A 24,542-nucleotide genomic window follows, 5' to 3' on the forward strand; every position below is an offset into this window, starting at 1 on the left:
TATTGACAGTAAGTATATATTGATTATAATGTGGATAAATTAGACACGTGTGCAACTCTTGGGTATCTTTATTGAGGAAACGTTTCGCCACACGTTTCCTCAATAAAGATACCCAAGAGTTGCGCATGTGTCTAATTTATCAACGTGTCGGTTCTCTGAACCATTCATCTACAATCATTGAATATGTTTTACCTATGTTCATGATATTGAACAAATACATGTATAGTTTTTACATATGTATTTATGATGGGTTGCAATAGGTTAGAGAGATAATGCTAGCTAAGTCAGTGGTTTTGGAGATTTCTGGCAGAGAGCTCCAGATTTTGGCCTTTTATGTACATTGAGATTTTGAAAAGATTTAGCCTGATACGGAGAATCTCAGAGTTTTTTGTGCCTAGTATTGTGTCTGAGTTCAGTGTTCAGTGGTCAGTCGTCACGTGAGGTCACAGACCCTGAGCTGCTTGGGGATTAGCGTGGACGGTTACAAAGCATGGCTTGCTTCTACAGTGTTTTAAAAGCTGAGGTTGGAGAGTTGAAGGAGGAGGTCTTGCTTCTCCAGGAGGAGATTAGGAGGCTGAAGGTCCACCTCAATGGGCCTGGGAGAGAGTGTGAGGTGGTTGGAGATGTGGGGAATGAGGCTTCTAGCAGTGAGGTGCAGTCTGTCTCTCACTGTGAGGAGGCTGTAGGTGGGGTGGTAGCAACGGCTACCAGCAGTGAGGTGCAGCCCAGCACCTGCTACAAGTGGCGAGTTGTTCACAGTAATGGGAGGCGCATCAGAGTAAGGAAAGTTAAGAGTGCAGATCTGAAGGTAGGAAATCGCTTCTCTGTTCTCCAGGATGAATGTACTTCAGTGGCCAGTGAAGGTAAGGGTACTACTGCCCCTGCTAATGAAGGTAAGCGCATTCTTGTGGTTGGTGACTCTCAGGTAAGATATGTTGATCGTGCTTTTTGTAATAGGAATAAGAAGATGAGAGATAGAGTGTGCTTCCCTGGAGCTGGTGTTGGGGACATTGTCAACAGACTGGATAATATCATGTCAGGTAATGGGAACAAGCCCATTATCTGTCTCAGTGCTGGTGGAAATGATATTGGGAAGGGTAGGAGAGAAGAGCTGCTAGATAAGTACAGGTCAGCTATAGATTTCATTAAGTCTAAGGGAGGGATCCCAATCATATGTAGCATCTTGCCTAGAAGGGGAGTAGGAAATGAATGGTTGTCTAGGGCAATTGGTGTAAATTGCTGGCTAGACAGATACTGCAAGGAACTTGCAATCCCATTCATTGACAACTGGAACAACTTTTATGGCAAACATGATATGTATGCAAGGGATGGGGTTCATCTCTCTGGGGCAGGGGTGGTAGCACTTGCAGACTCGATTGAGAAGGCCATTGGTGAAATGCCTATGATTTTAAACTGATGGAAGATAGAGGTATGGGTGTGTGTGGGAAACAAGCAGGTTGCAACACTAGGGTTGGAAACAGTAAATGTATAAAAGGCATTCAGCATGAAGTTATAAATAAAGACAATAGAACAGGTCAGCAAACAAAGGGGGACAGCAGAGGGCAGCAAGGGACTAGCTCCCTTAAGGTTTACTATACTAATAGCAGGAGTGTTAGAAATAAGATAGATGAGCTAAGATTAATTGCAAGTGCAGGAAACATAGATATTATTGCTATAACAGAGACCTGGCTCAATCTGAAAGATAGAGAGATGCCCTCTGAATGTCACATACAAGGCTATAAATTATTCCACACTGACAGGGTCAACAGGAAAGGTGGTGGAGTAGCGATGTATGTCAGAGACAATTTAAATTGTTGTGTTAGACAAGATATTAAATTAGAAGCGTCAGCCACTGAATCTGTTTGGTTACAGCTTCTCGAGGGCCGAGAAAAACTAATTTTGGGTGTGATTTACAGGGCCCCAAATCTTGATAGGGAGTGCAGTAAACTTCTATGGGACGAAATTCGTAAGGCATCTACATACGAAAATGTTGTGCTAATGGGAGATTTCAATTATAGACAGATTGACTGGAGCAATTTGACAGGAAATTTAGAGTCGGGTGACTTTCTTGATACGATCCAGGATTGTTTTTTAAAACAGTTTGTGACAGAGCCAACTAGGGGAAATAACCTCCTTGACTTGGTTCTTGCCAGTAGGGAAACACTAATTAATAATCTTGAGGATAATGATGAGCTTGGGGAGAGTGATCACAAATCACTCAGTTTTAACATATCATGGAATTCCCCTAATAATGGCAATCAAGTCTCCGTCCCTGACTTTCGCTTGGCTGATTTCATAGGACTGAAAAATTACTTAGGTGGGCTGAACTGGAATGACCTGACTAGGGGTCAGGTAGGTGGTGATGGTTGCCGATATGATGCTTTCCAGGGCATAGTTCTAGCTGCTCAGTCAAATTATGTTCCAAATAGGGAAATCAGATCAAACAAAAATGATCCTAAATGGATGAACAATAGATTAAAATATCTGATTGGTCAAAAGAGAGGCATATATAGGCAAATCAAAAGAGGAGAGGGGCAATTAAGAAATCGATATATTCAGTTAAAGAGAGAAATAAAAAAGGGAATTAGAAAAGCAAATAGAGATTAAGAGGTTAAAGTTGCAAGAGAATCGAAGACTAACCCAAAAGGATTCTTTCAGGTATACAGAAGTAAGATCAGGGACAAGATAGGCCCACTCAAAAGTTCCTCGGGTCAGCTCACTGACAGTGATAAGGAAATGTGTAGAATTTTTAACACATACTTCCTCTCAGTTTTTACACAGGAGGATACCAGCGATATTCCAGTAATGATAAATTATGTAGAACAGGACGATAATAAACTGTGCACTATTAGGGTCACAAGTGACATGGTCCTTAGGCAAATAGATAAATTAAAACCTAACAAATCCCCAGGCCCTGATGAACTGTATGCAAGGGTTCTAAAGGAATGTAAAGAGGAGCTTAGCACACCTTTGGCTAATCTTTTCAACATATCACTACAAACTGGCATGGTGCCAGATAAGTGGAAAATGGCAAATGTGATACCTATTTTCAAAACAGGTGACAGGTCCTTAGCTTCGAACTATAGACCAATAAGCCTAACCTCCATAGTGGGAAAATTTATGGAATCAATAATTGCCGAGGCAGTTCGTAGCCACCTTGAAAAGCATAAATTAATCAACGAATCTCAGCATGGTTTTACAAAGGGGCGTTCCTGCCTTACGAATTTATTAACTTTTTTCACTAAGGTATTTGAGGAGGTAGATCATGGTAATGAATATGATATTGTGTATATGGACTTCAGTAAGGCTTTTGACAGGGTCCCACATCAGAGACTATTGAGGAAAATTAAAGCACATGGAATAGGAGGAGAAATTTTTTCCTGGATAGAGGCATGGTTGACAAATAGGCAGCAGAGAGTTTGCATAAATGGGGAGAAATCAGAGTGGGGAAGCGTCACGAGCGGTGTTCCACAGGGGTCAGTGTTGGGCCCCCTGCTGTTCACAATCTACATAAACGACATAGATGAGGGCATAAAGAGCGACATCGGCAAGTTTGCCGATGACACCAAAATAGGCCGTCGAATTCATTCTGACGAGGACATTCGAGCACTCCAGGAAGATTTGAATAGACTGATGCAGTGGTCGGAGAAGTGGCAGATGCAGTTTAATATAGACAAATGCAAAGTTCTAAATGTTGGACAGGACAATAACCATGCCACATATAAACTAAATAATGTAGATCTTAATATTACGGATTGCGAAAAAGATTTAGGAGTTCTGGTTAGCAGTAATCTGAAACCAAGACAACAGTGCATAAGTGTTCGCAATAAAGCTAATAGAATCCTTGGCTTCATATCAAGAAGCATAAATAATAGGAGTCCTCAGGTTGTTCTTCAACTCTATACATCCTTGGTTAGGCCTCATTTAGATTATGCTGCACAGTTTTGGTCACCGTATTACAGAATGGATATAAATTCTCTGGAAAATGTACAAAGGAGGATGACAAAGATGATCCCATGTATCAGAAACCTTCCCTATGAGGATAGACTAAGGGCCCTGAAACTGCACTCTCTAGAAAGACGTAGAATTAGGGGGGATATGATTGAGGTTTATAAGTGGAAGACAGGAATAAATAAAGGGGATGTAAATAGTGTGCTGAAAATATCTAGCCTAGACAGGACTCGCAGCAATGGTTTTAAGTTGGAAAAATTCAGATTCAGGAGGGATATAGGAAAGTACTGGTTTGGTAATAGAGTTGTGGATGAGTGGAACAAACTCCCAAGTACCGTTATAGAGGCCAGAACGTTGTGTAGCTTCAAAAATAGGTTGGATAAATACATGAGTAGATGTGGGTGGGTGTGAGTTGGACCTGATAGCTTGTGCTAACAGGTCGGTTGCCGTGTTCCTCCCTTAAGTCAATGTGACCTGACCTGACTAGGTTGGGTGCATTGGCTTAAGCCGGTAGGGACTTGGACCTGCCTCGCATGGGCCAGTAGGCCTTCTGCAGTGTTCCTTCGTTCTTATGTTCTTATGTTCTTATGTTCTACTGCAGCTACCGAGATAGCACTTCAGGTCAGGATTTATGTTAGAATTGATTGTTCTAAATGTAGCTTGCACAATAGTATGAGCGAATGTTTTGTATAGTGAGCAGGTTTAGGTCTTAGAAGAGTAGGGGGAGGGGGGGAAGGTGTGTTGTCTAGCAGTGGGTTGTGTGATCATTCGCACTGCAACTTTTTGTTGGGTTATTATTGGTTTTAGGTGATTTGTCGTTGTGGAACCCCAGGTAAAAAATAGCATGGGTGAGGTAAGGGTAGATCTGTGAATGGTATTGTGTAAGCAGTGCTGTTTGTGGTACATAGTAACGCATCACTGAGAGGATGCCAACTGTTTTAGATACTTTTTTTTTGTTATATGTTGGATATGGGTGTTGAATTTCATGTTGCTGTCAAGATACAGAACCAGGAATTTGCGCTCATTACGTTTAGCAATAAGTGTGTTGTTAAGCATAATGTTTAGTTGGACCTCACTTTCTCTACTCCCCATCATAATGTAAAAGGTTTTGTCTACATTAAGTGTAAGTTTATTGACAGTCATCAGGTTGCTATTGTTGCGATCTCTTCGTTAACAATTGTGTTGAGTGAGGCTAGATTTGTGTGGGAGACAAAAGTAGTGTCGTCAGCTAAAAGAATAAGCGTAAGTTGTTGCGATACACTTGGAAGATCGTGGATGTATAAAAGGAAAAGGGGGAGGGGCAAGAACGCTTCTCTGTGGTACACCAGTGTCCAGGGGTCTTGTTGAGAGGGTTGCATCCTTGACAGAGGCGTATTGCTTTCTATTAGTAAGGTAGGTCTTGATGAATTTAAGTGCATGGCCTCTTGTACCGTAATGATCAAGATTGAGGAGTAGGATGCTGTGATCTGCTGTATCAAAAGCTTTCTTAAAGTCAATAAAAAGTCCAAGTGGGTATTCATTGTTTTCAAGTGCTGTGTAAAGTAGGTCTAGCATTTTTATTATTGCATCATTTGTGCTTTTGTATCTCCTGAAGCCAAACTGGCAGCGGTTGAGGATGCTTTGTGAAGTTATGAAGGAGTATAACCTTTTATGTATAATCTCAAAGATTTTGGAAAGTAAAGGCAAGTTTGATATTGGCCTATAATTGTTTACATATGTTGGGTCACCACCTTTGTGTATTGGTGTTATCCTTGCTAGTTTGAGTGATGCCGGGAAAGTGTTGGTTTCTAGTGATTTGTTGAAGAGTAATGCAATGGTGGGTGAAAGGATTTGAGCCGCTTGTTTGTTTAGTAGTGGAGGTACTCAGGTTACATTTCCTGATTTTTTTTTAGAGAGTTAATAATTATGGCAACCTCAGTGGGATGTGTTGGTGTAAGATAGAGGGATGTTGGGAAGTTTCCTTTTAGATAATCATTAGCTCAGGCATTGATAATTGAAATTTTGCTGGTGAGATTTGATCCTATGGTTGAGAAGAAATCATTCAACTTGTTAGCTGTATCTATAGGCTGGAGTTTCGGTTCTTTTGGTTTAGTTAGTACAATATTACTAGCTCTGTTCGGTTTGTGTCGCCCAGGATCTGAGAGTCTCTCCAGGTCTTTTTTACATCTCTCGTTTCAGTGAATCTATTAGAATAGTATAGTTACTTGGACTTTCTGATTAATTTGGTGATGACTGACGTATAATGTTTGATAAATTCTTTAGTTATTAAGCTCCTTTTATATTGTTTCTCATATTGATGTTTCATATCTTAGGATGCTGTTAGTAAACCATGGACAGCTTAGTTCTTTTATTGGTGATCTGTTTAGTTTTTATGGGACAATGTTTGTTATATAGTCTATGAATTTTGTTTTGAAGTATCTCTGCCCATTCATCGATACCAACGGCATTGGAAAATTCTGTAGGTCAGTCAACTGAATTTAGTTCTGCAGTGAAGTTACTTGTTGAAGCCTCATCATGGAGTCGAAAGGACTAATGCATAGATGTAAAAATAGTAAGGTTTGTATAAATCTTCTGAACATATGTAATCGCAGTTTGAAGAATTTATTTTGCATTATGACCGGCAGATGTGTGTGTCCCGGCGGCTCGTTGGGTCCACGTTGCAAAGTGGTAACTCGTACCTTCTTTGGGTCAGGCTGGGCCTGGCTGCCTCCGCTCTCGCCTTGTCTCCCAGCCACCATCTCTCTGCGTCTCCTCACCACCCGCCCACACGCACTCATCCTTTACTCAGGACCCCTTGCAACCACTTCCAACCACCCACGCTACGCGCCCACGCCCATGCTGGCTCTCCAGCTCGTTGACGGAAGACCCCAAGTGTTGGTGGAAGGCGGGAGAGGGCCAGTCAAGTTAATAGTGAATGCCACACTCAACACAGGCACCTGGCACACACTCCACCTTCACCTCACCCACCAGGTACTGCCTGCGTGTTTCGTCTTAATATTTTTAATTTAATTATTATTAATAAGTACTGTTTTGCATTATTATTTTATTATTATTAATTATATTATTATATCGACTCACGAAATCGTAATAATGCGATCGCAAACAAACCACGAAACGTGTTTCTACCCATGGCTAGTGAGTCGTAAAACTCCAGGCCAAGGCGTAAACCACTCGGCCAACTGGCCGAGTGGTTTACGCCCTGGCCTGGAGTTTTATATTATTATTACTATTAGTAGTAATAATAACGGTAGCAGGAATAGTAGCATGATTATTATTATTATTATTCTTAGTAGTAGTAGTAATAGTAATCAGGATCATTCAGCGCCGAGGGAATGGGATGCAATCAGATTTTATTTGATGAAGGGAGTAGCTCCAGGTCTTTGGACTAAGAGCTCTTCTCTAACATCAAGTATCCATCCCCAGTCCCTTTAAGGTCGAAATTCAATAGAAGCTCACACTTTCTTGAAAAGATAATGCAATTTCTAACAATATAAAGCAGTTTGTTAAGACAATGCAATTGCTGGTAAGTTAATGTAATTTCTGCTAAGATATTGCAATTTGTACTAAGATAACACAATTTCTGCCAAGATAATACAAAGTCTGCCAAGATAATGAAGTATCTGCTAAGTTAAGACCTAACTCATATTGTAACAGTAAAAAACACTATATTTAAAAAGCGATAAAGGTTTGTGTATATAAAATTACTTGAGTGTTTGGGAACTTCATGACTGGGACGAAGTTTACAGATATGGTGTAAAGTTCAGTCACGGAAAGAGAGGAATAGAACAAGAATAAACTGTCTGCTGGTTATATTACACGTCACAGCATGACTGGCTACATATCTCAGGTAAACTGTTAGCATGGGTGGAAATTTTCAGTAGGGCGTCAAGTATTCCATTATCTATGGAGGTGTAAAAGATTTCGTAGCAGAGGGACTGGACTGGTCAGTAAGATATGATGTTAAGGCAATGGTATTTATAGAGAAGATGTCTGGTCCACCCGGGACTTTAACAAACCTTGCACTGATGGTCTCTGGTGGACGATACGTCTTCTCAATAAATGCCATAGATCGTATATCGTTTTATTCATATACTTGTCGGTATATTTTACCATTGATATACAAACAATAATAGTAATAAAGATAATATAATCAAACTAAACACTAAACCCAAAGGAGTTATACTGCACTTCAGGATGGAGAAAGAATATGTAAAGGTCAGAGACCAGATGGTGTAATAAGTTAATTTCCGATAAAAAGTCAAAGAGGGAGTCTGCGCCAAAAGTGAGACGTCCAGCGTGGAGGTCATGTAGAGTATGTGCGTTAAGGTAGTGAAGACGTCGGCACTAAATTCTTCAGCCCATTGATAGACATCACACTCTGTTAAGAGAAGTTCAACTGACAACGTAACTTGGCAATCTGCACAGCGATGCTGTGCAGATTCCCAAGAGACGTGTGTGTCCGATACGTAGACGATAAAGTGTGATCTCCCAAACAAGACAGCGATCGTAAGAAGATGGTCAGAAATCCAAACACGGTTTAATAGAAGTTAATTTATTCTGAGCTAACTTAGACCACTGTTAATGCCAACGGTTGCAATGTTGTCTAGAGATTACTTCATAATAAATAAGAAAGGATTACAGGTCATGAACGCTTTCTCGGTGTCCCAAACATCCAGGTGTCCAGGGACCCAGCAGAAAATTATGTCTTTGTGTCTACTAGAAATGTGACTTAACCAATTTCTGGATAACCTGTAAAGCACTATAGGAGTCTGAAACTACTACAGATATTGAGGCTGCAATACCTATGATGGCCACCAGAACTACTTACAATCGGCTGTGAAAATGCTAGCTGAATCTAATAAATGACCTCGCATAACTGTCCGGAAAAATTGCTGCACACCCGAAACCTTCAGAGGATTTAGAGCCATCAGTGTAGACGGCAATGGCACGAAAATGAAACTGGAAGTGATTAAGAAAGAGTGGGCGTGAAGTTATAGTAATAATTGACCTTTTGCATATGGAAGTAAGGAAGAACAGGCACGAATCATCGGAACTTCCCAAAGGAAAAGAGAAAAGTAAGATCCTGGATGGACATACAAAGAAGGCAAATTAAGGTAAGCCAAGAGAGAGTGAATACGGGAGAAAAGGGACTTATTAATGAGGGACGGCTATCAAACAGAGGAGTCCTACTAACATCTGTTACCATCCTACATGTAGAAGGATTGTGAAGGTCATGAGAGGACAAAATATTGGAGACAATAGGCATCACGCTAATCTTTCAAAGAGGGAACATTCAACTTAGAAGGAACGAAGAGCACCTGTACACATACACAACCTTTGATGATGAATGGAATCAAGTTTACAAAGAGTGTGGTAGAGGCTGCAGAATATAGTTGATCGCCATAATCCAGTTTCGATAAGATTAGAGCGAAATGAAGACGGAGGTTCATCTGGCTATGACCTGCTGATTTCAGAGAAGTTGTGTGAGGTTTCCAGTATATCTGGCGATCAAACAGAAGACCAAGAAATTTGACTGTATTTCGTTCTGGGATACGGGAACAGCATTACAAACAACAGGGCGTCTTGTAAAAGTAATGTGTGTTTACGAAACAGGAAACTTACTCATTAGCAGTGGCCCTGTGGGAAACACGATCAGTTGCATTCTGGAGAGAGGCTGCTACTAGAAAACACCAGTGCCTGTGGAAGCTATAGAAAAATTGTCAACACAAAGTGAAGACTAAATATCGGTTGATAGCGAGTGGAAAAAAAGGAACATCTTAAGCCTGGACAAAGTCAGGGGAAAACATTAATTTCCACAGAAAAATCTTTCAGACATTAAGGCATGAGCTTGGGCCAAAATATTATATTGCCAGGTAGTGTCATACGTTTTTTCGAGATCAAAAAAGACTGCAATAACCAAGTGTTTATTAGCAGTGGCATTCGAACATAGGTATCATAGCGGAGTAATTGGTCGATAGTGAATAGTTTCTTGCGAAAGCCAAACTGATGAGAAAGACAGTTATGCGTTTCAAAATACCAGACCAAACATCAGTTTACCAGACTTTCTAACAACTTGTAAATAACACGAGTGAGAGCAGTGGGTGTATAGTGAAAGGCAACAATGCCCGAAGTGCCCAGCTTATGAAATGGCAGAACCGAAGAGGAAGAACCTTAACACCAAACTAACTAGAAGACACATATGATGACGACGAGTGTCTTCGGATGTAAATAATCAAGCAAATATAAATGCCATCAAGCCCAGCTGCGGACGGTCGGCAAGTGGAAAGTATTAACACATGTTCACCAAATATGAAAGGCTTATTATAAGATTCCTCTATGCTAGAAGTAAAATCCAAAAGTGTTCTGGAAAAAAGATTGGCAAAGATGTAGCCCCTGAGATATACGGACAATAGGTTCTCCAGTTTCTGTGGCAACCTTAGCAAGGTCTGCACTGCTGATGCCAGCAACCCTGAAAACGGAAGCCGGGTCAGGAGAGTACTGGCCACTCAGTTACCATACTTTTTCAAACTACTCTCTTAGGTGGAGCATAAGAACATAAAGAAAAAGCACTGCAGCAGGCCTACTGGTCCAAGCTAGGCAGGTCCAAATCATATCCACTCATGAAGGAAGGAGCACTGCAGTTGGCCTACCGGTCCAAGCTAGTCAAGTCCATATCACACCCAATCGTGTATTTGTCAAACCTATTTTTAAACTAGACAACGTTTTAGCTGTTCCACTTAGCCACAATTCTAATTCCAAACCAGTGGTTTTTCTATATCCTTGCTAAATCTGCGAGTCCTGTCTTGGTTAGATATTTTTAGCACATTATTTATATCCCTTTTATTTTTTCCTGTTACCCACGTGTGCACCTCAGTCAAATACTCCCTAATTTTACGCCTATCTAGAGAGTGCAGATTCAGGGCCGTCAGTCTATCCTCATAGGAAAGATTTCTGATACATGGGATCAACTTTGTCATCCTTTTTTGAACGTTTTCCAGGACATTTTTTATCCATTTTGTAATGCGGTGACCAGAACTGTGCAGCAATATCTGAATGAGGACTAACCAAAGATGTATAGAGTTAAAGAATAACCTAAGTACTCCTGTTATTTATACTTGATAGGAAGCCGAGAATTTTATTAGCTGTATTACTAACATTTACACACTGTTATCTTGGTTTTAGATTACTGCTAACCAGAACTCCTTAATCAGAGTGATTAAAATCTACATTTTTTTTAGTTTATAAGTGCTGTGGTTAATTTCCTTTGCAATACTTAGAACTTTGGATTTTATTTATATTAAACTGCATCTACCACTTCTCCGATCACTGCGTCAATGCATTCAGATCTTCCTGTAGCACTCTAGTGCCCTCGTCAGAATTAGAGGGCTTATTTTGGTGTCGTCGGCAAATTTGCTGATGATGATAAATTAGACACATGTGCAACTCTTGGGTATCTTTATTGAGGAAACGTTTCGCCACACAGTGGCTTCATCAGTCCATACAAAGGAGAATCTTGAAGAACAGGAGGAGAATGAGGTAATCAGTCCCTCAACCTTGAGTCGATGTGGTCAGTCCATCAATCTTGAATAGAATACGGCATACGTGCTGAGAAGGAGCTTATAAACCGTTGGCAGGAGAGGTGCAGCAGTCATAGGTCGTGTAACATTTGTTCAATGTTGAAGTAGGTCGTGCCCAAGAATTAGGCAAGCGAAGAATTCCCAAGTATTAAGATCCCAAGAAGTTGCAGTGTCTGACAGGTTTGTAGATGAATGGTTCAGAGAACCGACATGTTGATAAATTAGACACATGTGCAACTCTGTGCAACGACTGATTACCTCATTCTCCTCCTGTTCTTCAAGATTCTAATTTGTATGGACTGATGAAGCCACTGTGTGGCGAAACGTTTCCTCAATAAAGATACCCAAGAGTTGCACATGTGTCTAATTTATCAACATGTCGGTTCTCTGAACCATTCATCTACAAACCTGTCAGACACTGCAACTTCTTGGGATCTTAATACTTGGGAATTCTTCGCTTGCCTAATTCTTGGGCACGACCTACTTCAACATTGAACAAATGTTACACGACCTATGACTGCTGCACCTCTCCTGCCAACGGTTTATAAGCTCCTTCTCAGCACGTATGCCGTATTCTATTCAAGATTGATGGACTGACCACATCGACTCAAGGTTGAGGGACTGATTACCTCATTCTCCTCCTGTTCTTCAAGATTCTCCTTTGTATGGACTGATGAAGCCACTGTGTGGCGAAACGTTTCCTCAATAAAGATACCCAAGAGTTGCACATGTGTCTAATTTATCAACATGTCGGTTCTCTGAACCATTCATCTACTTTGCTGATGATGCTATTTATTCTCTCATCTATATCCCTTATATAAACTGTGAACAACAAAGGGCCCAGCACTGACCCCTGTGGAGCACCGCTTGTGATGCATCCTAACTCTGTTTTCTCCCCATTTATGGGAAGTCTCTGTTGCCTGTCTATCAACCACACCTCTGTCCAGGAAAAAATTTCTCCTATTCCATGTGCCTCTACTTTCCTCAACAACCTCCGATGTGGAACTCTATCGAAAGCCTTACTGAAGTCCATATGCACAATATCGTATTCGTTACCATGATCTACCTCCTCAAATATCTTATTGAAAAAAATTAGTAAATGTGTAAAGCAGGAAAGCCAATTTGTAAAATTGTGCTGAGATTCATTAATCAATTTCTTTTTCAAAGTGGCTTCGAATAGCCTTGACAATTATTTGTTTCATCAATTTTCCCACAATGGAGGTTAGGCTTATTGGTCTACAGTTCGAAACTAAAGACCTGTCTCCTTCTTTGTAGATAGGTATCACATTTGCTATTTTCCACTTAATCTGGCACTATGCCAGTTTTGTACTAATATGTTGAAAAGACTAGCCAAAGATCTGTTTCCTCCTTATATTCCTTTATAACCTTTGTGAACAGTTCGTCAGGGCCCCGGGACTTATTAGGTTTTAATTTATCCACTTGTTTGAGAACCATGTCACTAGTAACTTTGATCGTACATATCTTATTTTCGTCCTAATCTACAAATTTATTATTTCTGGAATTTTGCTCGTATCTTCCTGTGTAAAAACTTAGGGAAAATAAATGCTGAAGATTCTGTACATTTTTTTATCACTGTCAGTGAGCTGGTCTGAGTAGCTTTTGAGTAGGCCTATCTTATCTTTAATCTTATTCCTGTTTACCTGAAAGAAACCTTTTGGTTTAATCCTTAAATCCCTTGTAACTTTAACTTCATAATCTCCTTTTGCTTTCCTTACTTATTTTTTTATTTCTCTTTTAAATGAATATATCGATTTCTTAACTACACCTCTTCCCATTTGATTCACCTGTAAATGCCTCTCATTTGACTTATGAGGTGCTTTAATCCATCTTTTGTTTGATCTAATTTCCTTATATGGAACATAAGCAGTCTGGGCAGCTAGAACTAGGCTTTGAAGAATACAATATTGGCAACCATCACCACCTACCTGACCAACAATCAGGTCACACCAGTTCAGCTCACCCAGGTAATTTCTCAGTCTTACGAAATCTGCCAAGCAGAAGTTAGGGACATTGACGGAAGTGACAGTAGAAACATAATTTCACCAACAAGTGCATTTTGCTTCTTGAATTATAAAGCGGGCAACTGCTCTCGCTCATTAAAATCTAGGAGTCACTGTGGCACATTTCAATTGCACTGCATGAGCACAAGCAGGAGTCTACCAGAGTACACATTTCTGAGAATGTCTACCCGAGGTTTGGGGGATTGTAATTAACAGTGGTTAAAACAGAGGGCATAAATATTTGTAACATCCCATATAAGGAAGACAAAGGAGGAGGAACCTCACGAAAAGGTATGATGTGAGTAAAGGTCCCAATCTGCTTGTCTGAACTGCCAACGTGGGCTATGAGGAGGTGGGGAATATGAATGGGAGGCAAGAATAGGAAAATGATTGGTGTCATGTAAATCTGGTACTGAGACCCAGTCAAGTGCTACTGAAGAAGAGCAAGCAGAAAGATCGATGCAAGAAAGAGTACAAGTATAAGGGTCGAGATGAGTAGGATTGTCGATATGTAAAACATGGAGAAAAATCTCCAACTGGTCGCCATGAATGTCACTTTGAGACCCTTTCCAGGAATGATGAACATTCAGATCATCTAATAAAAGGAATGGTGGAGGTAAAGAAGAAACTAGAAAATCAACAACACAAATAGATAACGGTTGTAGATGAGTATGATATAAAGCACAGACCGTATACCACTTATTAAAGTTGATACGTGCCACAGTGTAACGTAATGAAGTATGAACAAATAGCATGCAAAAGAAACATATTTTCATTAAATATCACATCGGGAAAAGGATTTGGTGATTACAATAAAACAGCCTGAGATAGGGAAGACAACAGTGGAGCACAATTTTAGCTTTTGTAAACAGGAGAAAACTGGGTCTTCTAATGTTCCATATTAAATTTGTTTTTTTAAGGAAGGAAGGGAGGGGGTGGGATTGCTCTAAAGAAAGCCTAAAAGAGGTCATATATCCCCCTCCACATCCAAGAGATCCTTTGGCATGGCTGGTAGTACAGATCCTCTTCAAGGGGGAAGGGGGCTCCTTGGCGCAGTGAAGAGGCTCTTAGTCTGAGAAACTGGACTTTCCGGCTTTCTTCCTCTGACCGAACCTAATTACACCCCAATCCCTTTTTCCCTATCCCATTCTCCCCATCCCTCCTTTCCCTTTCCTCCTCCTCTCTTCATCCCTCCCCTCTCCCTTTCTTGTTTTCAGCCTTTGGAGTCCTTCCAATTATGATGGTGACAAGGTTACCACTCACCTCTTCACCCTTGTCATTTTCGTTCTACCGCTGGTTGAAGCACGGTGGTCTGCTGTCTCTTGGCTGCTGTTTTGCCTTGATTACCGTGGCATGCACTAATACCTATTGCTGTACATAGTGTATATAGTGTACATACCTTTGTTTATACTTGGTGAAGGATAATATAATTCAAGGTTTTTCTGCTGTTTATTTTTCTTCCTTTACACCCAGGATAACAGGCCTCGAGTACCTGGGTTGTAATAGCCTACATGGACATTTGTAATAGTCTCAGATTCCCTTAGTGCTTTGCAAGCTATTCAAAAAATTGATTCACCTCATCCCCTAGTTCTTCGTATAGCAAAAACAAACATATTGTTTTCTATTAGGATCCCAGTCATGTTGATGTTCAGGGCAATGAGCAGGCAGACAGTGCTGAACGGTTCACAGTTCATGACCTCCCAGTTTCGTAAAGAGGTCTTTATTTTCATACTATTTTGCTGAAATCTCTAGCCATCTTCACAACCATTGGCAACAATGTTGGTCTAATATGACTCATAATAAATTACATTCTATCAAGCCAAGTTTGGGTTTCTGGCCTTCTTATCATTCATGCCGAGGTTGGGAGACTATGCTCTCCCATCTTCGTATCGGGCACACCAGTCTTACTCATGGGTTTCTCATGTATAGACGCCCTGTCCCACACTGTGACACTTGTCAAGTTCCAATTTCAGTTTACCCTATTCTATTGGACTGTCCTGTCTTTCGACGAGCACACAGAATTTACCTCCGACTTCTCTAGCATTTTATCTTCCCTCCTTGCCGACGCCAGTGAGGGAAGATAAAGTAAGAGTGTTAGACAGCAACCAAGTTATTGCGCAAACTTTGATAATACTTCCTTTAGCACTCCTCGCATCCCTTCCTAACTCTACCTTTGTTGACCTATCCACCCTTGCTTATCCTTTGATCCTGCATCACTTCCTGCCCTGCGCTGATATATGACCCTAGTGCATTTAGCGCTTCTTTTTGATTGTAAAAATAGTAATGGTAGCACAAGTGCTACATGGGACCTATGCCCTGCCCTGCCCTTCATGCCAGTAAACTGGTAATCCAAGATAGCACCCTCACATCCACCAAGCCACCTTGGCAGACAAAAGCGAGAGCGGTAGGAAACTCTCCGAGAGGTATACTCTCTTTGGCCACCACCTCCTGGAACTGACAAGCAGCCTCCAGAAATACATCAGTCATCTTAAGGATACCCAAAGCCGCCATCCGGAGCTCCCTAGAGCAAATCAGCACATTCTATGATGATCCAGATTCCGCGGCAGACAACATAACCATCGAAGACCTCAACGGAATGGGACAGACAACGATCCTCTCTCCTCAACATAGCAGCTATAATTTTCATGGAGAGATCACCAAAGACCGAATGTAGAAGAGGAAAGGATGGAAGTGGAGGGAAAGGGTGAGGAAAGGCGGTGGGATGGGAAAGTGAGATAGGGATGGGAGGAGTGGGGTCAGTTAGGTTTGATCCGAGCTGAAGTTTACATTACCTGGGAATTTTCATCTCTCAGGTTGACTTATCCCACACATATCGAGCATGGAATTCAGGTTGACACAGTATATACCAGTTGTATGTTGACACAGTATATACCAGTTGTATGCTGACACAGTATATGCCAGTTGTATGTTGACAATGTTTACCATATATGTTAACAAACATTCCGGTTGTATGTTGACACAGAACATTCAAGTTGTATGTTGACACTGTATATCCCAGTTGTATGTCGACACAATATATACCCGTTGTATGTAGCAAAGGCATTCAGTATTTTACAAAAAAAAAAAAAATTAAAACTGCATTCTAGTTAATGAACAAGCACCAGCAACTCAAATATTGATATAAAAAATACTTTGATATGAAATACATATTTACATTTAGTTTTGTTAATTGGTGAGAGGATTGAAAATTCATATAGTGAGAGTATGATAATGTTGACACGAACCACACGTCATTTAATTTAACAAAATTCTTTAAGTTAGAATTCGAGAAACTAGAAATTAATGCTGAAATAATCCCTCCCGCCTAATATCACAAGGAAGAGTCCTATATAAATATCAGACAATCCTCTTTCAGTAATTGGTATTGTTTTACGTGGAGTCAAAACACGACGTATTGAAACAACTGTTTCGTTGGATCTTAAATATTAAAAGTTCATTTGGAAAAAGCTTAATACGAGTCATTTTGAGAGGATTTATTTGCTCTTAAGACTACATAATAATGTGATACACAGTAATATACACAGCAGTGTGATACATGGTACTATGATACACAGTATTATGATTCACAGTCATTTGATAAAAGGAAGTTTTATATACAGTACTGTGATACGCAATAGTATCATACACAGTATTATAATCAACAGTAATATAATACACGGCAGTATTGTACATAGTTGTTTATTATACCGTAATTTTATCCAGAGTAGTTTTATACATGTTAAATATACTATTGTATGCAATACTGTGATAGTAGTGTGATAAAGTGGTATGCTGAACAAGTCTTATGAAACAGCTCTATGAGAAACAGTATTATGATTCATAATGTATAATGCACAGCAACATGATACACAGAACTATATTACACATTACTATGATGTGTAGAAGTATGACAGTAGTATGACAAACAGTGCATTAAACACAGTACCACAGTATACAGCACTATGAAATAAGTTATGATATACAGAACTATGATACACAGTAGTACGAGACGAATACATACATAGGTCTGATATACAGAGTAGAGTATTGCAAAACACTATGATAAACAACATTTTGATACATAACATTATGATACACAGTACTGTGATATAAATTAGTATGATATTCAGTATTATGATACATAATACTATGATACACAAAACTGCCTCGAACAGCAGCATGATTCACAGTACTAAAAGACACAGCAGTGTATTACACAGTACTATGATACACATAATCATATTACATAATAGCATGATACGCGGTGGTATGATGCACGGCACCGTGATACACAGCACCGTGATACACAGCACCGTGATACACAGTACTATGACATAGTACTAAGAAGAGGGCTGATACACTGTAGTATGATTCCCAGTGATTAATTCACAGTATTATGATAGAGTACTATGAGAGGCAAATGAATTATTCAGAGTAATAGGGCGCAGATAGTTATACACAGTAGTATGATACATTGTACTATGATCCACAGAAATATCATACACAGTACAATGTTTCACAGTCCTATGATGCTATAAAGCTATGATATACAGTACAATAATATACCGTTGTATGATACACAGTATTATGATACTCAGTGGTATGATATATAGTGCTATTATACACAGTACCGTGATACACAATATTATACAGTACTATGATACTCGGGTATATTATACACAGTACTATGATAGTGGTATGATACTACTGTACAGCACTATGATACTCGTTTGTATCATACACAGTATTGTGACACTGTACTATGACAGCCGTAAGCTACATAATGCTATAGTGTGAAACCCGGCTGCACGGTCTTCACTTGAGCGGTCTCCTGTGCATTCTTCTCCCGAGCGTTCACCTGAGCGGTCTCCGCCTGAGCGGGTTGGCACAGAGTATTAACCCCCACCAGCTTCGGCCATGCTCTAGTTCCTAGATCATGAGCATCGAGCTCCTGGACAAAGTGCACCCCTACTCCAATACCTCGGATCAACCTCTTCAAAGGGGGTTCCTTGAAATTAGACCTTTTGATCTCCTTCCTCAGACCGAACCTAATTACCCCCCAATTCCCCCTTCCCTATCCCATCTCCCCTTTCCCTTTCCTCCTCCCTTCCTTACCTCCCTTTTCTCCTCTGGGGTCCTCCCCCCTAGCATTTTGGTTTCTAGGTAAGGGAAACTGTGCCAGGGTTCATCCCACTCCGTGGGGTTCTGTGGGTGAGGTGTAGTTTGCCGTGGAATCTGGATCATCTGGAGGCGCCCTGCTCCCATCCCGAATTTCCAGGAGGTTAGGCAGGGTGTCCTGCAGGTGACGGGTGTATCTCCAGAGGCTGCCTGTCGGTTCAGGGAGGTGGTAGCCGAAGGAGGTATGCTTTGTGGCGGGTATCTGACTGCCCTCTCTCTTGTCCGCCAAGGTGGCTCGGTAGATGTGAGGTTGCTATCCAGGACCACTGGTTAACTGGTGTGAAGGGTAGAGTATGGCACGGGTTCCACGCTGCATCTGCACTGCTGGCGGTCTCGAGATCCTCTTGGATGAGAGGGGAAACTTACGACCCTTTCATACCTTCTAGTAACTGGCCCTCCACTGTCCCTTTTTTTTTCTTAATTTTTCTTTAAAAAGAAAGAAGTACCACCATCATGGAGCCCTCCTCCTCCCAGGCCCCTTTTTGTTACTGCATCCTGTTTTGACTCGGCTTCATTATTAGACCATTCTTCATAGTTTTCCCTTACCCCTGTACCTTTTGCTGGTGATGCTTTGTCACCTGCTCCAGGTGCCAATGCTCCGCCCGTTTCTTCTAGTGCCTCTGCACTATGTGTTTGGCTTCCCCAAATATGGTGCGACAGTTTTCAGATGACCCACTTGCCTCAGGTCGAGCAACCTGCAGTCCTAAACGTAAACCTTCCAGACCATTTGCTGATGAGGGTTCTTCGATTTCTGCTCATTCCACCCAGAAACGATCTACACGACAACCACTTCCTTTACACACCATGTTTGCAAGTACACAGTGGACCAAATTCTTTTACCTGCAGCCGACATCTCCAACTGATTAGCTTTTGGTAAAGCTCTTTTACAACATGGTGGCCAAAATATATTCTTTCATGCTCTTTGTAGCAGTGTGTGCATCGTTATAGTTCAGAATGCAAATCAGGCTCATGATCTTTCCCGTCTTATTTCCATTGATAACTTTCCTATCACATTTCACAAGCACACTACTTTCAATTCTTGCAGTGCCATTGTACAGTGTCATTTTCTATCTTGCAGTGATGATATTTTAGAGCAATTAGCCCTTCAGGACCTTCTGATTCTCAAAGTGGATACATATGCCCTGCCCACTCGCGGCTGGAGGCACTTTCCCAGTAACATCGCCCGCTTAACTTTTGACTTCTGTGAACTCCCATCCTCCGTTTATACCGTGGGATATCACCTAGGGGTCAGTAAAGTGGTCCCTGTACCTCAGCAGTGTTGAAATTGTTGGTGCTTTGCACATTCTGCTAAATACTGTAGGTCTGTGGCGAAGTGCCCAGTCTGTGGTGCTGCAGATCATGCCGATACATCTTGCAGTCTTCCCCCACTTGTCTTAATTGCAGTGAAACTCATCCTTATTTTTTCCTCTGATGTCAGGACTATGTTAATGAATGTGAAATCTGTTGTCTTAAGGAGAGTGAAGGCCTTATGCTATGGCTCTCTCTCGGCTCTGCCTTCAGGGGAATCTTCCTCGTGTTCCTTATTCTCGAGTAGCTAAGGCGGTCTCCCTGCCTACCAACTCCTCTAGTGTTGTCTTCCAGGGTCACCCCTGTCTCTAATTCTTTTGCAGTTTTACTCTCTGAAACCCCCACCTCCTTACCTCTTCCTACTTCTACTTCTTTATCTCTCTCACTAATTTTTCAGTCTACGAGGCCACGCACGCCTGCAACATCTTTGCACCTGTCACTTGCAAAATTGAACCTATCTCCTAAGCCCAAGTCTCTTCGCATTCCTCTGGTGCTTACAATTCCCCAACAGTTCTCCTTTTCGGTCTCAATGCCTAGTTTTCATCCCCTTTCTAACTTTCACACGAAGGTAAAGGTTCACCCCCCTCGTGTGGTCCCCTCTTCTCCTGTTGCCCCTCTCAGACTTCTTCCCCAGTCCCTTTCCAGCCTTCTTTCTCTCCTGTTCCACCGCTGGATGCTTCTGTCCCCACTGGCACATTGCTCGAGGTTCATACTCCCCTCCCCTCTCGGACCTCATTAGTTCCCTCCATAGTCTCTCCAGTCTCTGCTTGCTCTACCTCAACTTTCTCTGAAGTATAGGCATCTTCATTGTCCGCTGAAACACTTGAAGCTATCTTCGACTATATTGCAGAGACGAAACCCTCGATGGACACCAGTGCTTATCCTTATGCCTCATCTTATTTTTCACAACCCTCGCAGTAATCTTTTCCTTCACAGCATTCTGATTCCTCCTTGCCTACACGCTTTCCATTGCCTCCACACATTGATTTCACTGACCCTACTAGCCCGTAGATTTTATCACTTCTCATTGTTGGCATACCTATCTTTGTGAATATTGACTTATTTACAATGGAATATTCGTGTCCTCAAAGGTAATTGGGGAGAGCTCCAGGTGTTGATCTCCCAGTTTTTACCAGTATTTGTCGGGTTAAAAGAGCTTAAAGTTTGTTCAGCAGTTTCATTCTTCTGATCCTTTCCTGATGAAATTTTTAAAGAGAGTGCACTTCTTGTGCATGTTGGTATACTGTTTCAACAGGACTTTGTTCATTCTCGTCTGCATTATACTGCAGCCCATATTTATTTCCACAGGTGGCATACAGTTTGCTCTCTATATCTCTCCCCTTGCATTCCTGTATCTTGGATGCTGCGTTCTTGATCTCTTCTCTGCCACCGCCCATCTTGTTACGTGATTTTAATGCTCATAATCATCTTAGGGTGTGATGTAGTTCAATTATGCTTGGTAGGTAGCTAAGGGAGACCTAATTTAACCAATTATATGGTCACACCTTGCCTTAGCAAATGCATGTCAGACACGCCTTTCAGCTTATTAAGTCTGAGGTCTTTTGTTCTTGATGGAGTCAGACCTCGGCATCAGGCCGTAACACATGGTCTATGCCTTATGGGGAATGGGATGCTTAGAGGACCATATAAGCCAGGGAACAGCTGAGCAAGAAGGTTGTTGGAGATAGGCCCGGTGAGCAAGAGCTCTGGACAGCCGCATGTGTAGTGGACCACACATTAGGAATCTCGGGTCACCTGGTCGGTGAATTAAGAGTGGAGTACTAGTCCATGTTACTGATAACATCTACCTTTCCCTCTGGTAATAAGTCTCATAGGTCAATTGTTTTTATGTAAATTTCCATCAGGATATGTCGTATTCTAGCCCTTTTATGTTATTAAGTAAACTATAGCCATAGTTCCCATTTTTATTTGTACCTTCATATGCTATTCCCTATTCTGTTAAGCACTGGGATAACACAGGAGACGTGCTCACTTGCTGGGATACCTCAGGCAGAGTGGGTAAAGGTCTCACAACGGGAGGGTCCCACTGTGACACTCTTGATGAGCAGTTAGAGAGACTTCTCACTTCTCACCTTCTTCATGTTTTAAATATGGGTGCTCCTATCTATTTTGACTCTCAGACTCAGTCTCTCATTCTCTTGCATCAATCTTTCTATCTGTTCCTCGTCATTGCCTTTGATTACACTTGGTCTCTTCTCCCTGATTTTCACGACAGTGATCACTTTCCTAATATTCTTACTTCTTCTATGTATTTCCGACAGCCTTGTAGCCCCCCATTGGCAATTTGGACGAGCGAATTGGGACTTCTCATCTTACCGCTTTTTGTGGGGACCCTTCTTTGTCCTTTATTGATGGGATGGTGCACCAGTTTTCGACCTTAATTTTGACTGCAGCATCACGTTCTATTCCTCAAACCTCAGGCAGGCATCCTCAGACATGCATGCTTGGTGGTCTCATGCATGTTCCTGTGCAGTGCGTTTGAAACGTGCTGCTTGGGGCTGTTATCGATATAATCGGACCACAGATCGTCTTTTGGATTTTAAGCGAGCAAGGGCAGTCGCTTGCCACTTCATATGCGACGCTAAATGCACTTGTTGGCAAGACTACATTTCTACTGTTACCTCGACTTCCCCTATGTGTGCGGTTGCAAAATGGTATGAAAGTTCTGTGGCAGGTATGCTCCAGACAGAGCTCTTGTTTTGCAGGCTGCTGGTGTTAGTGTTGCAGAACCTCTCGAAGTTCCCATGGAAACCAGGAACTATCTGAGCTGAAGCCAAGGACTTCACCTCTGTCCCTCGTTTTTCGCTTATAAGTCTACCAGGGAGCAATCGCCCTTGGATTTCTCTTCTAATGGGATGGAACCATGTAATGTACATTTACTCTCTTTGAGCTAGAGTCCACACTTTCGGTTGCCGGTCATCGGAAGCTGGGCCTGATGATATTCATATCAGTATGCTACAGCATCTGCATTCTACAGCCCTTACAATCCTTTTACATCTTTTCAATCTTGTTTGGAAGTGTGGGGTTCTCCGTCAACAATGGAAATCTGCCACTGTACTATCGTTTCACAAACCAAGCACTTCGGGGTTTGATACCTGTCACTATCGTCCCTTTGCTCTGACCAGTGTAGTCTGCAAGGTTATGGAGCGATTGGTGAATAGACGTCTGATATGGTATTTGGAGACTCTTAATAGTCTTTCTCCTTGCCAATATGGCTTTTGCAGGGGCTGCTGTACTTTAGACCCCTTGCTCCACTTAGATACGTATGTGCAAAATGCCTTTGCTAATAACCTCTCTGTCCTAGCAGTTTTTTTGGAATTAAAGAAGGAATATGACATCACTTGGAGGTATAACATCTTAGTCCAGGTCTACTCCTCAGGCCTCTACAGTAATCTACTAACCTCCCCTTGCTGCTTTCTTATCTGAAAGGCATTTTTGTGCCTGTGTTGGTGCTTTGCTTTCCTCAGACTTTGTTCAGGCCGAGGGAGTCCCACAAAGTCGTGTCCTTAGAACTACCCCTTTTTCTCTTGGATATAAATGACCTACCTTCCATTTTTCCATCGTATATTTGGTCGTCACTTTATGTGGATGACTTTGCTATAGCTTGCACAGGCGTTGACTGTCGACTGGTAGCGGCCTCCCTTTAAGATGCGATTGACTATGTTTCCCATTGAGCCACTTCTCATGGCTTTAAATTTTCTAGTGCAAAAACTCATTTCATTACCTTCACTAGATGTCTTGTTCCAGATATTCCATTGTATTTACATGGCTCACATATCCCAGAATGTGATACAGTCAAGTTTCTTGCCTTCTATTCAATCACCGGTTGACATGGAAACTTCACATTTTCTCTTTGAAGGCAGCTTGCCATGGTCGGCTGAATCTCCTTAAAATTCTTCCGCATCGTTCATGGGAAACTGATCGCCGGACTCTCCTGTGTTTGCATTCCATCCTAGTCTTGCATGAGGTAGATTATGGAGACCAGATCTTTTCTGCGGCTTCTACAACTCTTTCTATGTCACATCTCTTTCATCATCAGGGTCTACGTTTATGCTTTCGTGCCTTTCATTCATCTCCTGTTGAAAGCCTCTATGCCCCTCATGACCCTCATATTCCTTCTACACATAGGTTGGTCTCAGACGTTAGTAGAAAAATATTACTTTTCTTCGCCTCTGCTTAATCCGACCGTTTTCTCTTCATCTTCACTCACCCTAGTCTTTTCTTCAGTTTCCTCTCCTGTATGTTCATGTAGCGTCTGTCTTTTCCCTTTCCCCTGGAAGGTTCCAACGGTTTGTGTCTGTTCTCCCCTACTGCCGTGTGCAAACGCTTTCCTACCTATGGCTGCTTCTCACTCTTTTTTTCTTGATCACATATGGTCGCATGCTGATGCCATCACTCTTTATGTAGATAGCTATAAATCTTCTGATGGTGTTGGGTTTGCAGCCGTGTTCCCTGACAATGTTGTCCAGGGTCCTTTGTTAGACTC

At 41.5% G+C, this 24,542-nt stretch overlaps 1 protein-coding gene across 3 annotated transcripts in view; it reads left to right on the top strand.

The window, feature by feature from the left end:
- LOC128685475 (putative neural-cadherin 2) overlaps positions 1-24,542 on the top strand; it is a 221,203-nt gene that overhangs the window by 57,710 nt on the left and 138,951 nt on the right. For all 3 annotated transcript variants that reach the window (XR_011391651.1, XM_070082192.1, XM_070082196.1), the window contains exon 3: positions 6,576-6,921. Coding sequence is in view for 2 of the 3 variants with exons in the window: in XM_070082192.1 (XP_069938293.1) it covers positions 6,576-6,921 (346 nt within the window). In the remaining variant the exon portion in view is untranslated. The remainder of the gene's footprint in view (positions 1-6,575; positions 6,922-24,542) is intronic.

The sequence above is a fragment of the Cherax quadricarinatus genome, chromosome 1 (genome assembly GCF_038502225.1).
Source record: "Cherax quadricarinatus isolate ZL_2023a chromosome 1, ASM3850222v1, whole genome shotgun sequence".
Classification (NCBI taxonomy): Eukaryota; Metazoa; Arthropoda; class Malacostraca; order Decapoda; family Parastacidae; genus Cherax; species Cherax quadricarinatus.